Source organism: Garra rufa, chromosome 25 (assembly GCF_049309525.1).
Source record: "Garra rufa chromosome 25, GarRuf1.0, whole genome shotgun sequence".
NCBI lineage: Eukaryota > Metazoa > Chordata > Actinopteri > Cypriniformes > Cyprinidae > Garra > Garra rufa.
Window position 1 is genome coordinate 27,943,569 of NC_133385.1, and position 16,018 is coordinate 27,959,586.

Sequence of the window (16,018 nt, forward strand, 5' to 3'; positions counted from 1 at the left end):
CCAAATAGACTAAAAAAAAAACTTGGCAAAAGCCAAACGAGTTCAGCTGTTGGCATCCAAATTTCTTTTTATATCTACATTACCACTGTGTTAACAATCACAAGATCAGGAGTGACTCCTGATTCATACACAAAATGTATGAATGTGTGTATGAATACTTCTGTATTCACGCACAAAGGAAATGCTAATTTCAATGGATTCACTCCTGGTTGTCTTCGTCCAATGTGACCTTACTGAACCCAATAATGTGTCAGTTCCAGTCATATTTAACACTATTACATGGGTGAATTGTGAATGAATAAGAGCTACAGACACATTAAGCAACTTTGCGATTGAGACTGGTGATAAAACAAAGCAAAGCAAGCGCACAGATTACGCATGAAAGCATCATGTGATCAGGATGGCTCTGAGCGTGAAATGTTAATTCAGAGAACCCAGAAAATGAAACGAAACCACAAGATGAGTAGCTGTGTCCAACCAGCTTCAATCCCGATCCCAACAGACCCATCATAGGACAGAGAGAAGGGACAGCGTACCCGACGAGGAGTCGGAGGATTTTAGAGCAAAAGACCAACCATCAGGGGTCATAGACGCACAGTGTGGTAGACGTAGTTCCACGGGCTTCAGGAACTTCAGACCATGAGGGCCGCACATCACCAGAGGACTGAGCAGAGTTTCACCTGAAAAAGAGACATGCCACAATAAGCCTCAGGAGTCAAAAAAATACACCATTGTTCAAAAGTCTAGGGTCGGAAAATAGTTCTTAAAGGGATAGTTCACCAAAAAAATGAAAATTACCCCATGATTTACTCACCCTCAATCCTAGGTGTATGTGACTTTGTTCTTTCAGACGAATACAATCAGAGTTATATTAAAAAATGTTCTGGCTTCTCCAAGCTTTATAATGCGAGTGAATGGCTGTTGAGATTTTGAAGCCCAATAAAATGCATCTATCCATCATAAAAAGTACGTCAGTTAGCGATAACTGAAGATTATGGTTTAGAAAGTTCTAAATATGGATATTTTTCTTATGCAAACGCATTCATTCACTTTAGAAGGCCTTTATTAACCCCCTGGACCTGCCAGGAGAACTTTTTATGATGGATGGATGCACTTTATTGGACAAAAAAAAAAAAAAAAAAAAAAAAAAAATCGCTACACCCATTCACTGCCATTATAAATTAAAAAATGTCCTGGCTCTTCCGAACTTAATAATGGCAGTGAATAGGTGTTGAGATTTTGAAGGCCAAAAAAGTGCATCCACACAGCTCCGGGAGGTTCATAAAGGCCTTCTGAAGTGAATCAATGCGTTTGTATAAGAAAAATATCATCAATTTGCTTCTGAAGGCCTTCTGAAGGCCTTTATCTGAGCCGTGTGGAGCACATTTTATGATGGATGGATGCACTTCATTGGATTTCAAACACCCATTCACTGCCATTATAAAGCATGGAAGACCCAGAACATTTTGTAATATAACTCTGATTGTATTCATCTGAAAGACAAAAGTCATACACATCTAGAATGGCTTGAGGGTGAGTAAATCATGGGGTAATTTTCATTTTTGGGTGAACTATCCCTTTAACTTTAAAGAACACGAAAGTCTGAAAAGAAAATCGAACAGAAGTAGACAGTATTCAGACCTTTTTCTTTGTCCAGAGGGGGCAGAATGCTGTTGTCCCGGCACACTTTGAAGTAGATCTCCTGCTCCACGCTATCTGGAATCGCTCCTTGCGGGATAATGATACTGACTCCTGTCTCTATGGAGCTCAACACCCCACCGTTACAATTAAAGATGCCCCGTGCCGTCGCAACCACCGTGTGACCTTCATCTTCCTCATCGTCATCCAGTGCACTAGGGCTAGAAAACAGACAGCGGTGAGTCGTTTAGGACAGACTAAATCCAGCTCTGGTTGATGTACTTTCTTCATCTTACCTCACGGGAACAGCCTTGGGAAGGGCGTTGATGTTGTTGTGCTGATATTTGGGCCTGTTGTCCATGGTGCGCGTGAAAGTGTCGACCCCGCTGTCGGTGTCCAGGGGCTGGGGCGAGATTTGAGGTTTCAGGTTGTTGTTTACACTGGGTTTGGACTGTGTGTCGTTGGGAAGCAGGTTGTGGTTGAATTTGGGGCTCTCGAACTTGCGCTCGAAGGGTCGCGCGGAGCTGGTGTAAGGCTTGGGGACATAGCGGTTGTAGCTGGTAGGGACGCCTAGCGTTTTGGGAGGGGCATCCGTGCCATTGATAGAAGACTTGGGGGGCAGGTAGCTCGTCTGGATGGGGTCGTCCCTAGTGGGAGCTCTAAGAGCCGACAGGTCCGGTTTGGCTTTGGGAGGGCTGTGAGGATCTGGCAGCGAGTTCACTGGGAGATCAGAAAGAGGGGTGATGTATTAAAACAATGCATTGACTTTTAATGTGCTATCAAAATCATGCAATTTCATTGGTATTAGCATTAATTTATGGCAATATAACAACATTGACAGTATGGCTATACGCTATGTATAAGGGTGCTTCTTCAACTTTGGACACTTTTTTTTCCATATTATTTCATATACACTGTAAAAGTCACGATTCAACTTTTAATATGTTTTCATTTGCTAATCTTTAAATGTTTTCTAAGTACAGATTTTGTCATTTAGATTCAACAACTCCAAAATCCATAGAAACCATTGCTTTTAGGAACTAGATAGGAATTATTTTTTTCATGGTTTTCTTTGCTTTATTGTAATAAATTATTAAATTAGTATTTATTGTGAAAAACAGAAAAATATTTATTTAAAAAAAATTATAGTGTATTTTTTCAGACATTGTTTTTTTTTCTCTTTTTTTTTGATATAGAAATGATGCAATAATATTATATATTACTATTATATTAAATATTATTTGTGTGTATTTAGTTTTATTCCAGAAATGTTTAAAATGTTTTGTTTCATTACTTAGGTTGAAAATCTAAATAAAATAAATTAATTAATACTTCTATATGTCTATATGTTTCCCAAACAGATTATAGAATTTCATAGTACATTATTTTTAGTCGTTCTGTAATCTTGTAAAATTATGCACAATTATGTGTGAAAATGTTATTCGTGTCCATTAGGATACATAAAATGCTAAATATAATTATTCCAAACCATTCCAAAAATGTTCATGATGTTTAATTTTGCTATTTATGTTGCAAAATTAATCTAGAATTATTTTTTTAATTAGAATTATTATTAGTCTTTTTTTTTGTAAAATTATTCATAAAGTGTGGAAATTAGCAATGAATGTATTTAGAATACAAAGGAGACAGGTATTTTATTACAAACAAAATTTTAATGTTTAATTCAATTATTAATGGTGTAAAATTAATCTATACTTATTACTTAAAAAAAAATGGGTGTACTTAGATAACAAAAGAAACAGATATTTTATTCCATAAACGTTTAAATGTTTAATTTATTTATTTATGGTGAAAAAATATATAATTATGTTTTAAAATCTATATTATTATTTTTTTTATTTTGTAAAATTATCCAGTAAGTGTGAAAGTATTAAAGTGTGTGTTTAGGATAGAAAGGAGGTGGGTATTTTATTTCTAATTTTTTTTTTTTTTAAATGTTCAATTTTATTATTTATGGTGCAAAATTAGCATATAACATTAATCTATAATTTTAAAAAATATGTTTTTTTTTTATTATTAGTGGTTTTCTTTCACTTTGTAAAAATAATGCAGTAAGTGTGAATACTGTTGTATGTATTTAGTAAACAAAGGTGGTGGGTATTTAATTTCAATTTTTAATTTAATTTTATTTATTTAATCTATAATTTATAAATAATTATTTATTATTTTTTTTTATTATTATTTTGTAAAATTACGCAGCAAGTATGGAAATATTATTATGTGTATTTAGCATACAAAGGTGGTTTTATTCCAAAAAGTTTAAAATGTTTAATTTAAAGGTGTAGAAGTAATCTAGAATTTCTTTTAAAAAATATACAATTTTATAGTAATTTATAACAGTTAACGCTTTTTAAACTTGTGTACTGGGTTTCGCAAACAGATAATAGTATTTAACAATGCAGAAGTTTCAGTCATTCTGCAATTTGTAAAATTGTGCAAGTGTGAAAATGTCATGTGTGTGTATTTATGATAAATAAATGCTAGCTAAAATAAATCAGGCACTGAATTCCAAAAATGTTTTTACATCATCTACATGAAGTGAAAAAAACATTGTAGTGGAAATATATTAATGACCAGAAGACATTTGATGTTTGTATAAACACTGTTAGCCATTTTTAGTAGACAAATCAAACTAGTAAGAGTGTAAAAATACATATTCAAGGCCAAAAGTCCAAGACTCATCCTTACCCTCAATGTTGCTGAGTTTGGGGAGGGATGTGGGTGGAACAGCAGGCGTGGGCTGGCTGTATGGAGCAGGTGATGGGTTGACGGGCGGCAGGTGCTCGTACCTCTTATCCACAGGACTCACCTTCTCCACAGACTCCGTCCTGAAGCAGAAAGTGTGTGAAAGAGTGTGTATGATATATACAAGAGTCCCGTCAACATACAACAGCAAATGCAGTCTATCTAGCATGTTGGCCAGTACCTGGCGAAAGGATATCCGATCTGGGGCTGAGACGGTTTGGGCGGCTCGTGGAAGCGATTGATTCCAGTGTTGGGTTGATTTATGGCCTTGTTGTCGAAGCTGCGGCGGTCAAAATACGACAGCTGCTTCCTGTAATACTCTTCATCTTCATCTGGGTCATAGTGGTTGGAGTGGATCACGTCGTCCCCTACACGCGTCTGAGGTTTCTGGGGCTCTGGGGCTCTAGGAGCAGAAGAAAATCATTAAAAGGAAAGATCTTTACTGTGTTATGTAACATCTAATGGTACTTTCCAGAATGGAAGATCAACCAGCAGAGGGCACTATTGGATTGCATTAACATTCAACACTAACTATTATTGTGTACAAATAGTGTGTGAACAGTGCAATTTGAAACTGAATCATGTAAACAATAATATAAACAGTTATTTTGCACTTTCACTACATAAGAATGTGATAACTGAAGGCAATCTAATCAAACAGCTGACACTGCTTCTTGTTTACTCCAGTCACTTCCCATTTATTTTAAATAAAGGCTTGGTTGATGGCTGTAGGTGTACTTAAAGTGTAATGCTCAAATACTTGGGGTCAGAAATTAATATTTGTTTTCAGCAAGGTCACATTAAATCAATCAAAAGTGACAGGAAAGACATAAACGATGACAAAATACTATTATAGTATTAGTTAATATTTTGAATTAGATTTTTTAAAGCCTATATATATGTAATTTTTATATTAGTTTCAGTTTGTTTTAGTATATCAAGATGATAATGAGAAACAAATGAGATTTTTTTTTATAAATGTCAATTTTATTTCAGTTAAATTTATTTGATAAAAAAAAAATGAAAAGAAATTATTCGTTTTATTCAGCAAGGTCACATAAAATTGATCAAAAGTGGCAGGAAGGACATAGGATAAAATATTTTTATAATTGAAATACTTGTATTTAAGGTTTTAGGAATTTCATTAGTTTTTGCCTATATTGTTTTTTTTTTTCGTTTTTTTTTTTTAATTTCAGTTCATCAAGATAAACCAAATGAAGATAAACCAAATGAAAATGAGAAATGATGCCAAATCAACTAGCTATAATAATATATTTTTTAAATAAAATAACATTTTATTTCAGTTAAAATTTATTTTATTTCAAATATATATATATAAAAAAATTTTTTTTTATAGTTTTATTCAGCCAAAAGTGGCAGGAAGAACATATATGACAAAATATTTTTATAATTGATATACTATTATAGTTTTTGTTAATATTTTAAATTAGATTTTATTTTTAGATTTTATTAAACTAAATGAAAATGAGAAATGTTGTCAACTAGCCATAATAACAATAAATAAAAAATCAGCAAGGTTCACATTAAATCGATCAAAAGTGGCAGGAAATACATATGGTGGCAAAATATTGTACACAATTGAAATACTATTATAGTTTTCATTAATATTCTGAATTCTATTTTATTTTTATAATATATTTGTTTTGTTTTAGCTATAGTTGTTTTTGAATGCCTATATAATTTTATTTCTGTTTTAGTTTATTTTTAGTTAAATAATAATAAAAAATGAACATTTTATTTCAGTTAAAACGTATTTTATTTCAAATAATAAAAAAAGGAGAAATGAATAGTTTTATTCAGCAAGGTCACATCAAAAGTGGCAGGGAAGACATATGATGACAATTTTTGTTAATATTTTGAATTAGATTTATTTTTTACATTTAATGTTTTTGTTTTCACTTTAGTTTTAGTTAAAGTTTTAGCCATTTTATTAGTTTTTTAATGCCTATAAAGTTTTTTTTAATTATTCATTTTTTATTATTTTAGTATATCAAGATATACTAAATGAAGATGAGAAATGCTGCCAACTAGCTACAACAATAAAAAATGTACATTTTATTTCAGTTCAAATTTATTTTATTTCAAATATTTTTTTTAAAGAAATCACTAGTTTTAACAAGCAAGGTCACATTAAATCCATCAAAAGCGGCAGGAAAGACATAGATTTTATTTTTAAGTTTTAGCAATTTTATTTATTTATTTGTTGTTTTTGAAATAATATAGTTTTTTAAATTCATTTTTATTTTAGTCCATAAAGATAATCAGCATATTAGAATGATTCTAAAAGATCATGTGAAACTGAAGACTGGAGTAATGATGCTGAAAATGTATCTTTTATAACGGGAATACATTACATTTGAAAAATAACAATACAATTACAATATAATTTTACAATTTTACTGTTTTTATTTGTATTTTTCCCCGCATTTTTAATCAAATAAATGCAGCCTTGGTGAGCATAAGAAACTTTCAAAAACATTTTTAAAAATCTTACCAACCCAAACATTTGAACAGTACTGTAAGTGTGTGGTTGTACCTGTAAGAGGGTTTCTCCTGCTCCAGGTTGCTGAGAGAGTTGGCTTTAAGCACAGGACCCGGTGTGCTCACAGGTTTTGGAAGATCTGTGGGCTAAAGAAGAAAGTACATCTGATCTGTCATCAAACTAGTACATTTTCTTAAGTCCTTACTATCTGTGCAAAAGTCAACACTACAATACTGCCCTCCAAAGGCAAAGTGCAGTAACTACACATTTGGTCAAAATTGAGTTAAGGCTTAAAATGGACTTTGTGACAACTGTTTTGTCTTGTGGCAAAATCTCCTGGTTCAATTTTGTCCCGTTTCAGAGAAACGTTCAGAGAAACGAGAGCGTCAACATGTTTGACTAGCTGTTGTAAAAACTTTCAAGGCATTTTTCTCAGTTTCAGTGTTCACGTAGTTACTGCACTTTGCCTTTGGAGGGCAGAATATTAAGTCATGTGTATGCAAAAAAAAAAAACAAAAAAAAAAAAACCTTACTACATGAAAATGTCAAGCTTCAGTACCAAGCAAACAAAAACGTACCCTAATTCCCGTTACTTCCGGCGCATCCTTAGCTCGGTCTACAGACACAGAGCGCTTATTCTCAAACATTTTGACCCTGTTGAGCACAGACTGCGGCTTCATGGCAGGGTCATCATCGTCATCGTCATCCCTAGGTGGAGGCGGCAACGGTTTGGGAGCTGGAGGGTGAGGCGGTTCTCCTGGAGACAAGACGCCCTCGGGTTTAGGAGGCGGAGCGGGAGGTTCAGAGTTCATCACGTTCTCGTGCGGCGCTGGTTTATACGCCCGGTTCGGCACTCCGGGGTTGTATGAGGGTCTCATTCCAGCGTCGCCGTAATACTGCTTAGGCGGATCAGGAGAGCGATGCGCGTTGCCTGGAAATCCATGCGGATCGGATTCGAAGGGTGAACGGGCCTCGTAGGAAACCGGAGGAGGTGGAGGCGGTGGCTCTTCGTAGCGCGTCGGTGCGGGTTTAGCGTGACGTGGCCGGTTGTCGTAGCCCATTGGGGAAACGCCATCGTATTGGGATTGAGGGGGACTGAAATCCCTGGTTGGGCCGTCCTCGTAGGGAGAACGTTGTTCGTATGACATTGGTGGAGGAGGAGGCTGGTGGCCCTGAGGGTAGGTAGACGCGGGCGGCGGTTGGGGTGAAGTCTGCTGCTGGTCATAAGGGGCCCACTGCTCGTTATAGTGAGGCACACGGTTGTCGTAGTGCAGGTGCGGGTCGTAATTGTGAGGCTTTGGTTGTGCGTAGCCGCCACCGTCATAGCCATAAGGCGGGTGCTCGTACTGGCGGTATGGCTGTTGGTCCTGGTAGACAGGCTGGTGGCTGTAGGATAGCGAGGTGGCGGGGCCTAAAGGCTGCTGCTGCTGCTGGGGAGGGGGAGGCTTCACGCCGTGGTTCACTCGCACCGGCTCATCCATGCTGTAGAGATCCTTTTTATACATCTGCGAGGGACAAAATGTTGATTGTCAGAGCTGGGTTGATTGAAAAGGCTCAAACTGGATACGGAAATTTTGCCAAAACAACCTCAGTCGTTAGAGGTAACGGATCTCAGAATTTTGAAAAGGGCCAAAAACAGGCAAAATATTTCAAATTTACTGGAATTAAATATTTAAGTACTAGATTAGCATTTCCTTCTGGAAATACAAGTGCTTGCAAGGCAGTAAAAAAAGGATGTATGATTTTAGCTGTGTTAATTTCGTTGTCAAATAGTTTGTCAATAACATTTTTTTTACTGCCGAAAACGAGACGATAACGAAACGAAAACTCGGCGCCATCTTAGCGCCTCTCACACAACGCACGAGTAAGTTACTCGAAATACATACAAAATGATGTCGAATTGTCCCTTTTGATGAGTATTCACATAAACACACTTGGTTACATCTTAGGTAAAGGTAAACAATTAGGAGACTATCAGACGTGTATCAGTACATTGCTTTTGTGCGTTCGGTTTTAAAGAGACAGCAGCCTAATTTAGTTGCTATTGTCTGTGGCATTGATGTTAATAAAGCAACAAAAGAAAGACAGTGATATTTAGTTTACTAAAACTAGACTAAAACAATTCAGATGACTGAAATATGACAAACTAAATGGCATTTTAGTCAAAAGACTATGACTAAAGCTCAATCGAAATTTGCTGTCAAAATTAACACTGGATTTTAGGTAATTTTTAAAGATTTTAGACTTAGTACACAAGAATTTAACACATATTGAAGCCATCTTTGGAGTGTAAATCAGCTACAAATCATCTAAAAATGTACCAATAAAAATAAAGTAAGTCTATAGTAAGATCCAATGCATATGGTTAGAAACATAATATTATTAAAAGGTCAGAAATAATAAAATTAGCTGGTTAAATAGTTTAGTCAATAGTTTTCAAATAATTTGCTATTATTTTAAGTTAAGGGGAAATTTTCTAACTTTAAAATGTCACATTTTTGTAAAACCTTTTTTTTTTTTAATTCTTAAGTTGTTTTAAAAAACAAATAAAAAACAAACAAATTTTTTATACAAATACACACCACAGGTCGAAAGTTTAATAGAATACAGATTTTTTAAAATGTTTTTGGTAATGTTTTTTTTTTAGATGTTTTTAAAATGCTAACTATGGCCAGAATTATTTAAGCAAAAATACAGAAAAAAAAAAAAATAATAATAATTGTAAAACATTATTTTAATAATAATAATAAAAAAACGGTTTCGAAATTCTTTTCCCCCTTTGCGGAATAAATAAATAAAAAAGGTAATTGGAACTTTTTATTCTCACATTTTGGTCAGGAATTCTGAATTTACGTCACGTAAAAAAAGAAATCTACTTTATATTTCTACATTAACAATGTAATCAATATTCTATTTATTAAAGAGCAGTATGAATGTTAGTGTTTTTAAGCATTTTACGTTTATTTCAAAATAATAACTCAAGGCAGTAACAATTTCAACAATATATTTTATTTGTAAACTAATATTGAGCTATTCTTCTTAATAGTTAACTTTTAACTATTTTTTAATTTTTTAGATCATCAGTCATTAAAGCGTGATAAATATTGCTCACAGACACAAAGATTCACTTTAAATCTCACCAAGCTGACTACTAACTAAAAACTCCCACAGATCGTGTTTTCAGGCTATTTCAAGTCTTATTTTGACGTAATAAAGTGGTTATATCTAAATGAATCTTCTTATTAACGCCATTATATTGTTCCTTCAGACTGATTGGCTTTTTAATGTTAGATTTTGCAATATTGGAATATTTTTCTCATCCAAAATGCCCCTAATATATATATAAATGTAATTTATTCCTGTGATGCAAAGCTTAATTTTCAGCATCATTACTATAAATATAATGGTGCCTTGCAAGCACTAAAATTAAACTTACTCCTGAACAGAAAAAAAAACCAACAACTGATTAACTCATTATGCATTAAAACAAGCATCTTACCAATATACTACTCAGCTCTACATTTCTACAGTTTGATAAGAAGCCCTTCAACATGGACAGCACCTCCACTTGGTTACACTTCTTTAATTCCTCATCTTTAGTACAATCTAATCATTTATAATGGGACCAAGTGGAGCTCTAAAGATGTCTCATTCATTGTTTGAAAGGCTCCTTCTCAAGCTTCAAAGTATAGCCTGAAGACAGTAGAGCTGTAAAAGGTCCAACACTTCCTATAAGACAACTTAACATAATCACAAAAGCTCTTACATAAAGTCTTCATCTATGAGAAGAAACACTGGTGGTTATGAAGACATTATGCAGGATTAGTCCAGTTGTTTTCCTTTTACATTGCTGTAAGTACTGTCTGCAGGTTAAATGAACATGCAACTACAAAAGTCCATTCTTGCAAATCAGGGAAAGGTCCGTTTGCAATTAAGTGACATGTCTACAGTGCATCTAGTGGCCGTCCGTACAAGTGTGATTCAGGTCAAAGCCATACACTATCGTTACAGCTATCACTACAGATTAGGGCCAGGCGATATAGCTTGAAAAAAACATTTTTTTTTTTAAGTTTTTGAAGCAGTTAAATATCACAATATATATGCATTGCTCTGAGGATCCATTGTTTACATTAAACAGCACAGTACATTAAAAATGATTAATTTAAGAACTAATAATAAAAGGTTTCATCCATCCTGTTTTACATAGCTTTTCAATAAATAAACAAAGAATTATTTAAAATGATATGCACTAATACAATGATACATTCAAAAAATAAATAATATGGGAAAAATATTGCAGTAAAATGTTTAATGTTGATGCTAACAATACATGTATAAAATAAATTGCAATTAATAAAATATGTGAAAATTGTTAGTGATGATACAAATGAATCACTGAATCAAACAGTGGACTGTTCGTACTGATTAATGGAAGTGATTCAAATGTTTATGACTTGAATTCTTAAAACTTAATTACACAATTAGAACCTAATCATCTTAAATCTTTAATGTTGTTAATGACACTGTTAAAATGCTATTAAAATATCTGTCTTAATGCTCTCAAGGGTCACAAGACAAGGATGGAAAGTGGACTACAGATGCGGTCACATTAATGGTTGTTCTGCAATTTTTCTTTTGACAAAATTCCGTCTTTTCTATGGAAGCTTGTTCATAACGTTTATAAAGAATAAAAATTAATTTTAAGGCTGCCTTTTTTCTCAGCAATTCCGATTCTATAGTGTACATATAAACTCAGAATTGTAACTTCTTATTCTCAGAATTCTGAATGTACATGTCAAAATTCTGTTTATCGAAATTATTTTTCTTTTGCGCCACGGAATAAAAAAAATTAAAAAGTAATTGTGACTTTTTAATCTCACAATTTGGACAGGAATTCTGAATTTACATCTCGAAACTCCGTTTTTCAGAATTATTTTATTTTATTTTATTCTGATTTAAATCTCACAGTTGGGATGTTTGTTTCTATAGATTCTATAGTGTAAAATAAACTTAGAATTCTGACTTTTTTTCCTCAGAAATTTAAAATTCAGTTTTTTTTTTTTGCACCATGGAATAAAGAAATAAAAAGGGTATGTGCGACTTTTTTTCTCACAATTTGGAAAGGAATTTAGATTTTACATCTCAAAATTGTTTTTTTTCGAAATTTTTTTTTTTGCATTACTGAAAAAAGAAATAAAAAAAGTAATTGAGACTTTTTAATCTCACAATTTGGACACTTTTTCCTCACAATTTTGGGCAGGAACTCTGAATTTTTCTGAATTTAAATCCTAAATCTTTTCTTTTTTTGCTTTATTATTTGAGACTTTTTAATCTCACAATTTTGACCGGAATTCTGAATTTACATCTCGAAATTCTGTTTTCAAACTTCTTTTTTGTGCCATGGAATAAAGAAATAAAAACGGTAATTGCGACTTTTTAATCTCATAATTTGGACAGAAATTCTGAATTTACATCTTGAAATTAGGTTTTTCTAAATTCTTTTTTTTTGTTGTTGCACCAAAGACTAAACGAATAAAAAGGGTAATTTTTTTAAATTAACAATTAGGACAGGAAATTTTGCATTTTTGGAATTTACATCTTGAAATTCAGCTGATTTTCAATTTTTTTTGCAACTTGTAACTTGCAACTGCAGTTGCATCTTTTTGATGTCACAATTTGACAGGAATTCTGAATTTAAATTTGGAATTTCCGATTTTCTGTTTTTCCAAAAAAAAAAAAAAAAAAAAATTGTTTGCGCCATGGAACAAAGAAATAAAACATCTTGAAATTCAGTTGTTTTATGTTTTTCAACTTATTTTGCAACTTGCAACTGCAATTGCAACTTTTTGATCTCACAATTTTGACAGGAATTCTGAATTTACATTTGAAAATTCCAATTTTCAGTAAAAAAAAAAAAAAAAATTGTTTGCACCATGGAATAAAGAAATAAAAAAAGATAATTGCGACTTTTTAATCTCAAAATTTGGACAGAAATTCAAAATTTTATATCTCGAAATTCTGTTTTAGAAATTCTTTTTTGTGTGTGAAGTTTTTACAATTCTGAATTTATATCTCACACTTTAGATTTCCCTCCCCACAATTCTGAGTTTAAATCTCACTATTCAGACTTTCTTTCTCAAAATTTAAATCTCTCACGATTCGGACTTTTCCCCCGATTTTCTGAGTTCATATCCGAGAGACAACAACTCAGAATTTCAAAAGAAATGAAACTTTACAAATGCAAGATATAAAAGCAGAATTGCAAAAAAAAAAGTCTGTAAACATATTGGCCGAATAAAAAGTGCACTGAAATCGTCACACATTCGCAAAGTTGCTCCATTTCAAATAACCACTGCAATTATATCATGACTATTCAATATATCGCCCAGCCCTACTACAGACAGAACAAGCTGAAAGAAACGTCATAAATTAGGAGCCATGCAAGAGGAAGTAAGAGGCAACATGTGAGGAGACTGCACTTCTACTTATGCAACGGGCTCTCATCCTCCTGTGGTGCATGTGTACCAGTTACACAGTCTCTGGCGTAGTGTCAGAGGAACACACGCAGCACACGCGTGGGGTGGGCGGAGCATTCATGCAGACAGTGGAGTGGGAGGAGTCAAAGAAAAGAGTGATAGACACAGGCAAGGTTGAGAAAGAGAGAGAGAGCTGGGCTGAACCAGGCCGAAACGGGCCGGGAGCGGGTCCAGCTTCCGGTGGTGCTGGTACCTTTGGATCTGGGCCAGGAGGAAGCAACTGGTGGGGGTCGTGTGTTGGGGGCTGAGCGAGCTCAGGTTCGGGCTGGGGGTCGGGAACGGGGACGGGGCTGTTAAGGGAGTCGGCCTGAGGGGTGCCAGACGGCTCCTCTGGGTTCGTACCCGCTAGTGGCGCGGTGGGTTGGACAGCAGGGGGCGTTGCTGCCGCTGCAGAGGGAGGGGGCGGTGAGGCCACAGTAGCCTCCGCTTGCTGTGGAGTACGGGGCAAAGAGGTTACAGACACATGCCGCCAACAGCACCAGCTACAACTAGCAGCTACGACCAACAAAGGTTAACTGGTAGCTACTGAAAGCTGAATAAGAGTTTGTCTGGTACAGAAAATCACCTACTCATACAAACATAATAAAATAGTGTCTTTAGCTTTACAGGAAGCAGAAAAATAGGTCCAGTCCTGCTGCATATGCAGTATAAAATATTTTTGGGGCAGAACACAAAGGTTTACATTTCAGGTAACTTCCCTAAGGAAGGAAAATAGGTTTTGTTGTGCTATATGGTCATTTCTACTATGCAGTACATTTTCACATTCTGAGCATATATTTATTTTATCTGATAATGTATTAAATTCAACCAAATCAAATAATATAAAATATAAATACATAATATATAAATAAATTAATTTGCATCTCGAAATTCTTTTTTCTTTTTTATTCTTTTTTTTTTTTTGAGTCACGGAACAAATAAAATAAAAAAGGTAACAATGACTATTTAATCTAAGATTTCTGACTTTTTTCTCACAATTTGAACAGGAATTCTGAATTTTCAGAATTTACATCTCAAAATTCAGTTTTAAAAAATAAATAAACAGACTTTAATCTCACAATTTAGACAGAAATTCTAAATTTACAGTACATCTCGAAATTCTGTTTTTATTGGGACATTTAAATCTCAAAATTTGGACAGGAATTCTGAATTTACACCTCAATTACTTTTTTTGGGTGTTTTTTTGCACTACAGAATAAAGAAATAAAGGTAATTGAGACTTTCTCACAATTTGGATTTTTTTCCCTCTCACAATTTGGACAGGAATTTAGAATTTTACATCTCAAAATTGATTTTTTTGTGCTACAGAATAAAGAAATAAAGGTAATTGAGACTCTCTCACAATTTGGACTTTTTCCCCCCTCATAATTTGGACAGGAATTCAGAATTTTCGGAATTTACATCCCGAATTCTTTTTATTTATTTTTTTATATTTTTTATTTTTGTGGCGCTATGGAATAATAAAAAAAATAAAAGGGTAATTGCGATTTTTTTAATCTCAGTTTGGACAGGAATTCTGAATTTACAGTACATCTCAAAATTGATTTTTTTGCACTACAGCTTCAAGAAATAAAGGTAATTGAGACTTTCTCACAATTTGGACTCCTCCCCCCCTCATAATTTGGACAGGAATTCAGAATTTTCGGAATTTACATCCCGAATTCCTTTTTTTTTTTTTTTTTGTGGCGCTATGGAATAATAAAAAACCTTTAGACCTTCTTAAAAGGCCTTCTCAGGAATTCAGAATTTTCAGAATTTACATCCTGAATTATTTTTTTTAGAATTTTTTTTTTTTGTGGCGCTATGAAATAATAAAAAATAAAAATAAAAGGGTAATTGCGACTTTTTAAATCTCAGATTGGAATTCTGAATTTACAAGACATCTTGAAATTCAGTTTTTCGAAATTCTTTTTTTTGCGTCACAGAACAAAAAAAATTCTTACAATTTGGTATTAACTGGTCTGTCGTGAATCATACCATCTTGTTTGATAAAATGAAAAATTAACATTTTATAAGCTGTTTAAAACCAAGATTAAAATATAAGATACAAATTAACCTTATATAAAACAAATAAATTACAAAATTGATAAATAAAAAAATATCAAGCTAACATTGATAAACTAATCATATGTGACCCTGGACCACAAAACCAGTCATAAGGTTTATTAGGATAGGACAATATTTGACTGAGATACATCTATTTGAAATCAGAAATCTGAGGATGCAAAAAAATCAAAAAGACTGAGAAAATCACCTTTAAAGTTGTCCAAATTAGGTTCTTAACAATGCATATTACAAATCAAAAATTACATTTTGATATGTTTACAGTAGGAATTTTACAAAAAATCTTCATGGAACATGAACTTTACTTAATTTCTTAATGATTTTTGGCATAAAAGAAAAAATTAAAAATTTTGACCCATGCAATGTATTTTTGGCTATTGCTACAAATATACCCCAGCGACTTAAGACTGGTTTTGTGCTCCAGGGTCACATATATATTTTAAAAATGTATTAATTAACTTATGAAGGCCAACTCTCCTCACTAAGCAATGGCTAACTTTTAATTTAATTA

The 16,018-nt window shown here is 33.5% G+C and overlaps 1 protein-coding gene across 6 annotated transcripts in view; it reads right to left on the reverse strand.

Moving 5' to 3' along the window:
• LOC141301236 (tight junction protein 1-like) overlaps nt 1–16,018 on the reverse strand; it is a 40,097-nt gene that overhangs the window by 4,446 nt on the left and 19,633 nt on the right. For 3 of the 6 annotated variants that reach the window (XM_073831487.1, XM_073831488.1, XM_073831486.1), the window contains 8 exons: nt 13,637–13,873; nt 7,486–8,412; nt 6,962–7,053; nt 4,586–4,807; nt 4,348–4,487; nt 1,935–2,358; nt 1,642–1,859; nt 537–680 (listed from right to left, as the gene is read on the reverse strand). In XM_073831487.1, coding sequence (XP_073687588.1) covers nt 537–680; nt 1,642–1,859; nt 1,935–2,358; nt 4,348–4,487; nt 4,586–4,807; nt 6,962–7,053; nt 7,486–8,412; nt 13,637–13,873 — 2,404 coding nt within the window. The remainder of the gene's footprint in view (nt 1–536; nt 681–1,641; nt 1,860–1,934; nt 2,359–4,347; nt 4,488–4,585; nt 4,808–6,961; nt 7,054–7,485; nt 8,413–13,636; nt 13,874–16,018) is intronic. The other 3 variants (XM_073831489.1, XM_073831490.1, XM_073831491.1) reach the window with 3 other exon arrangements.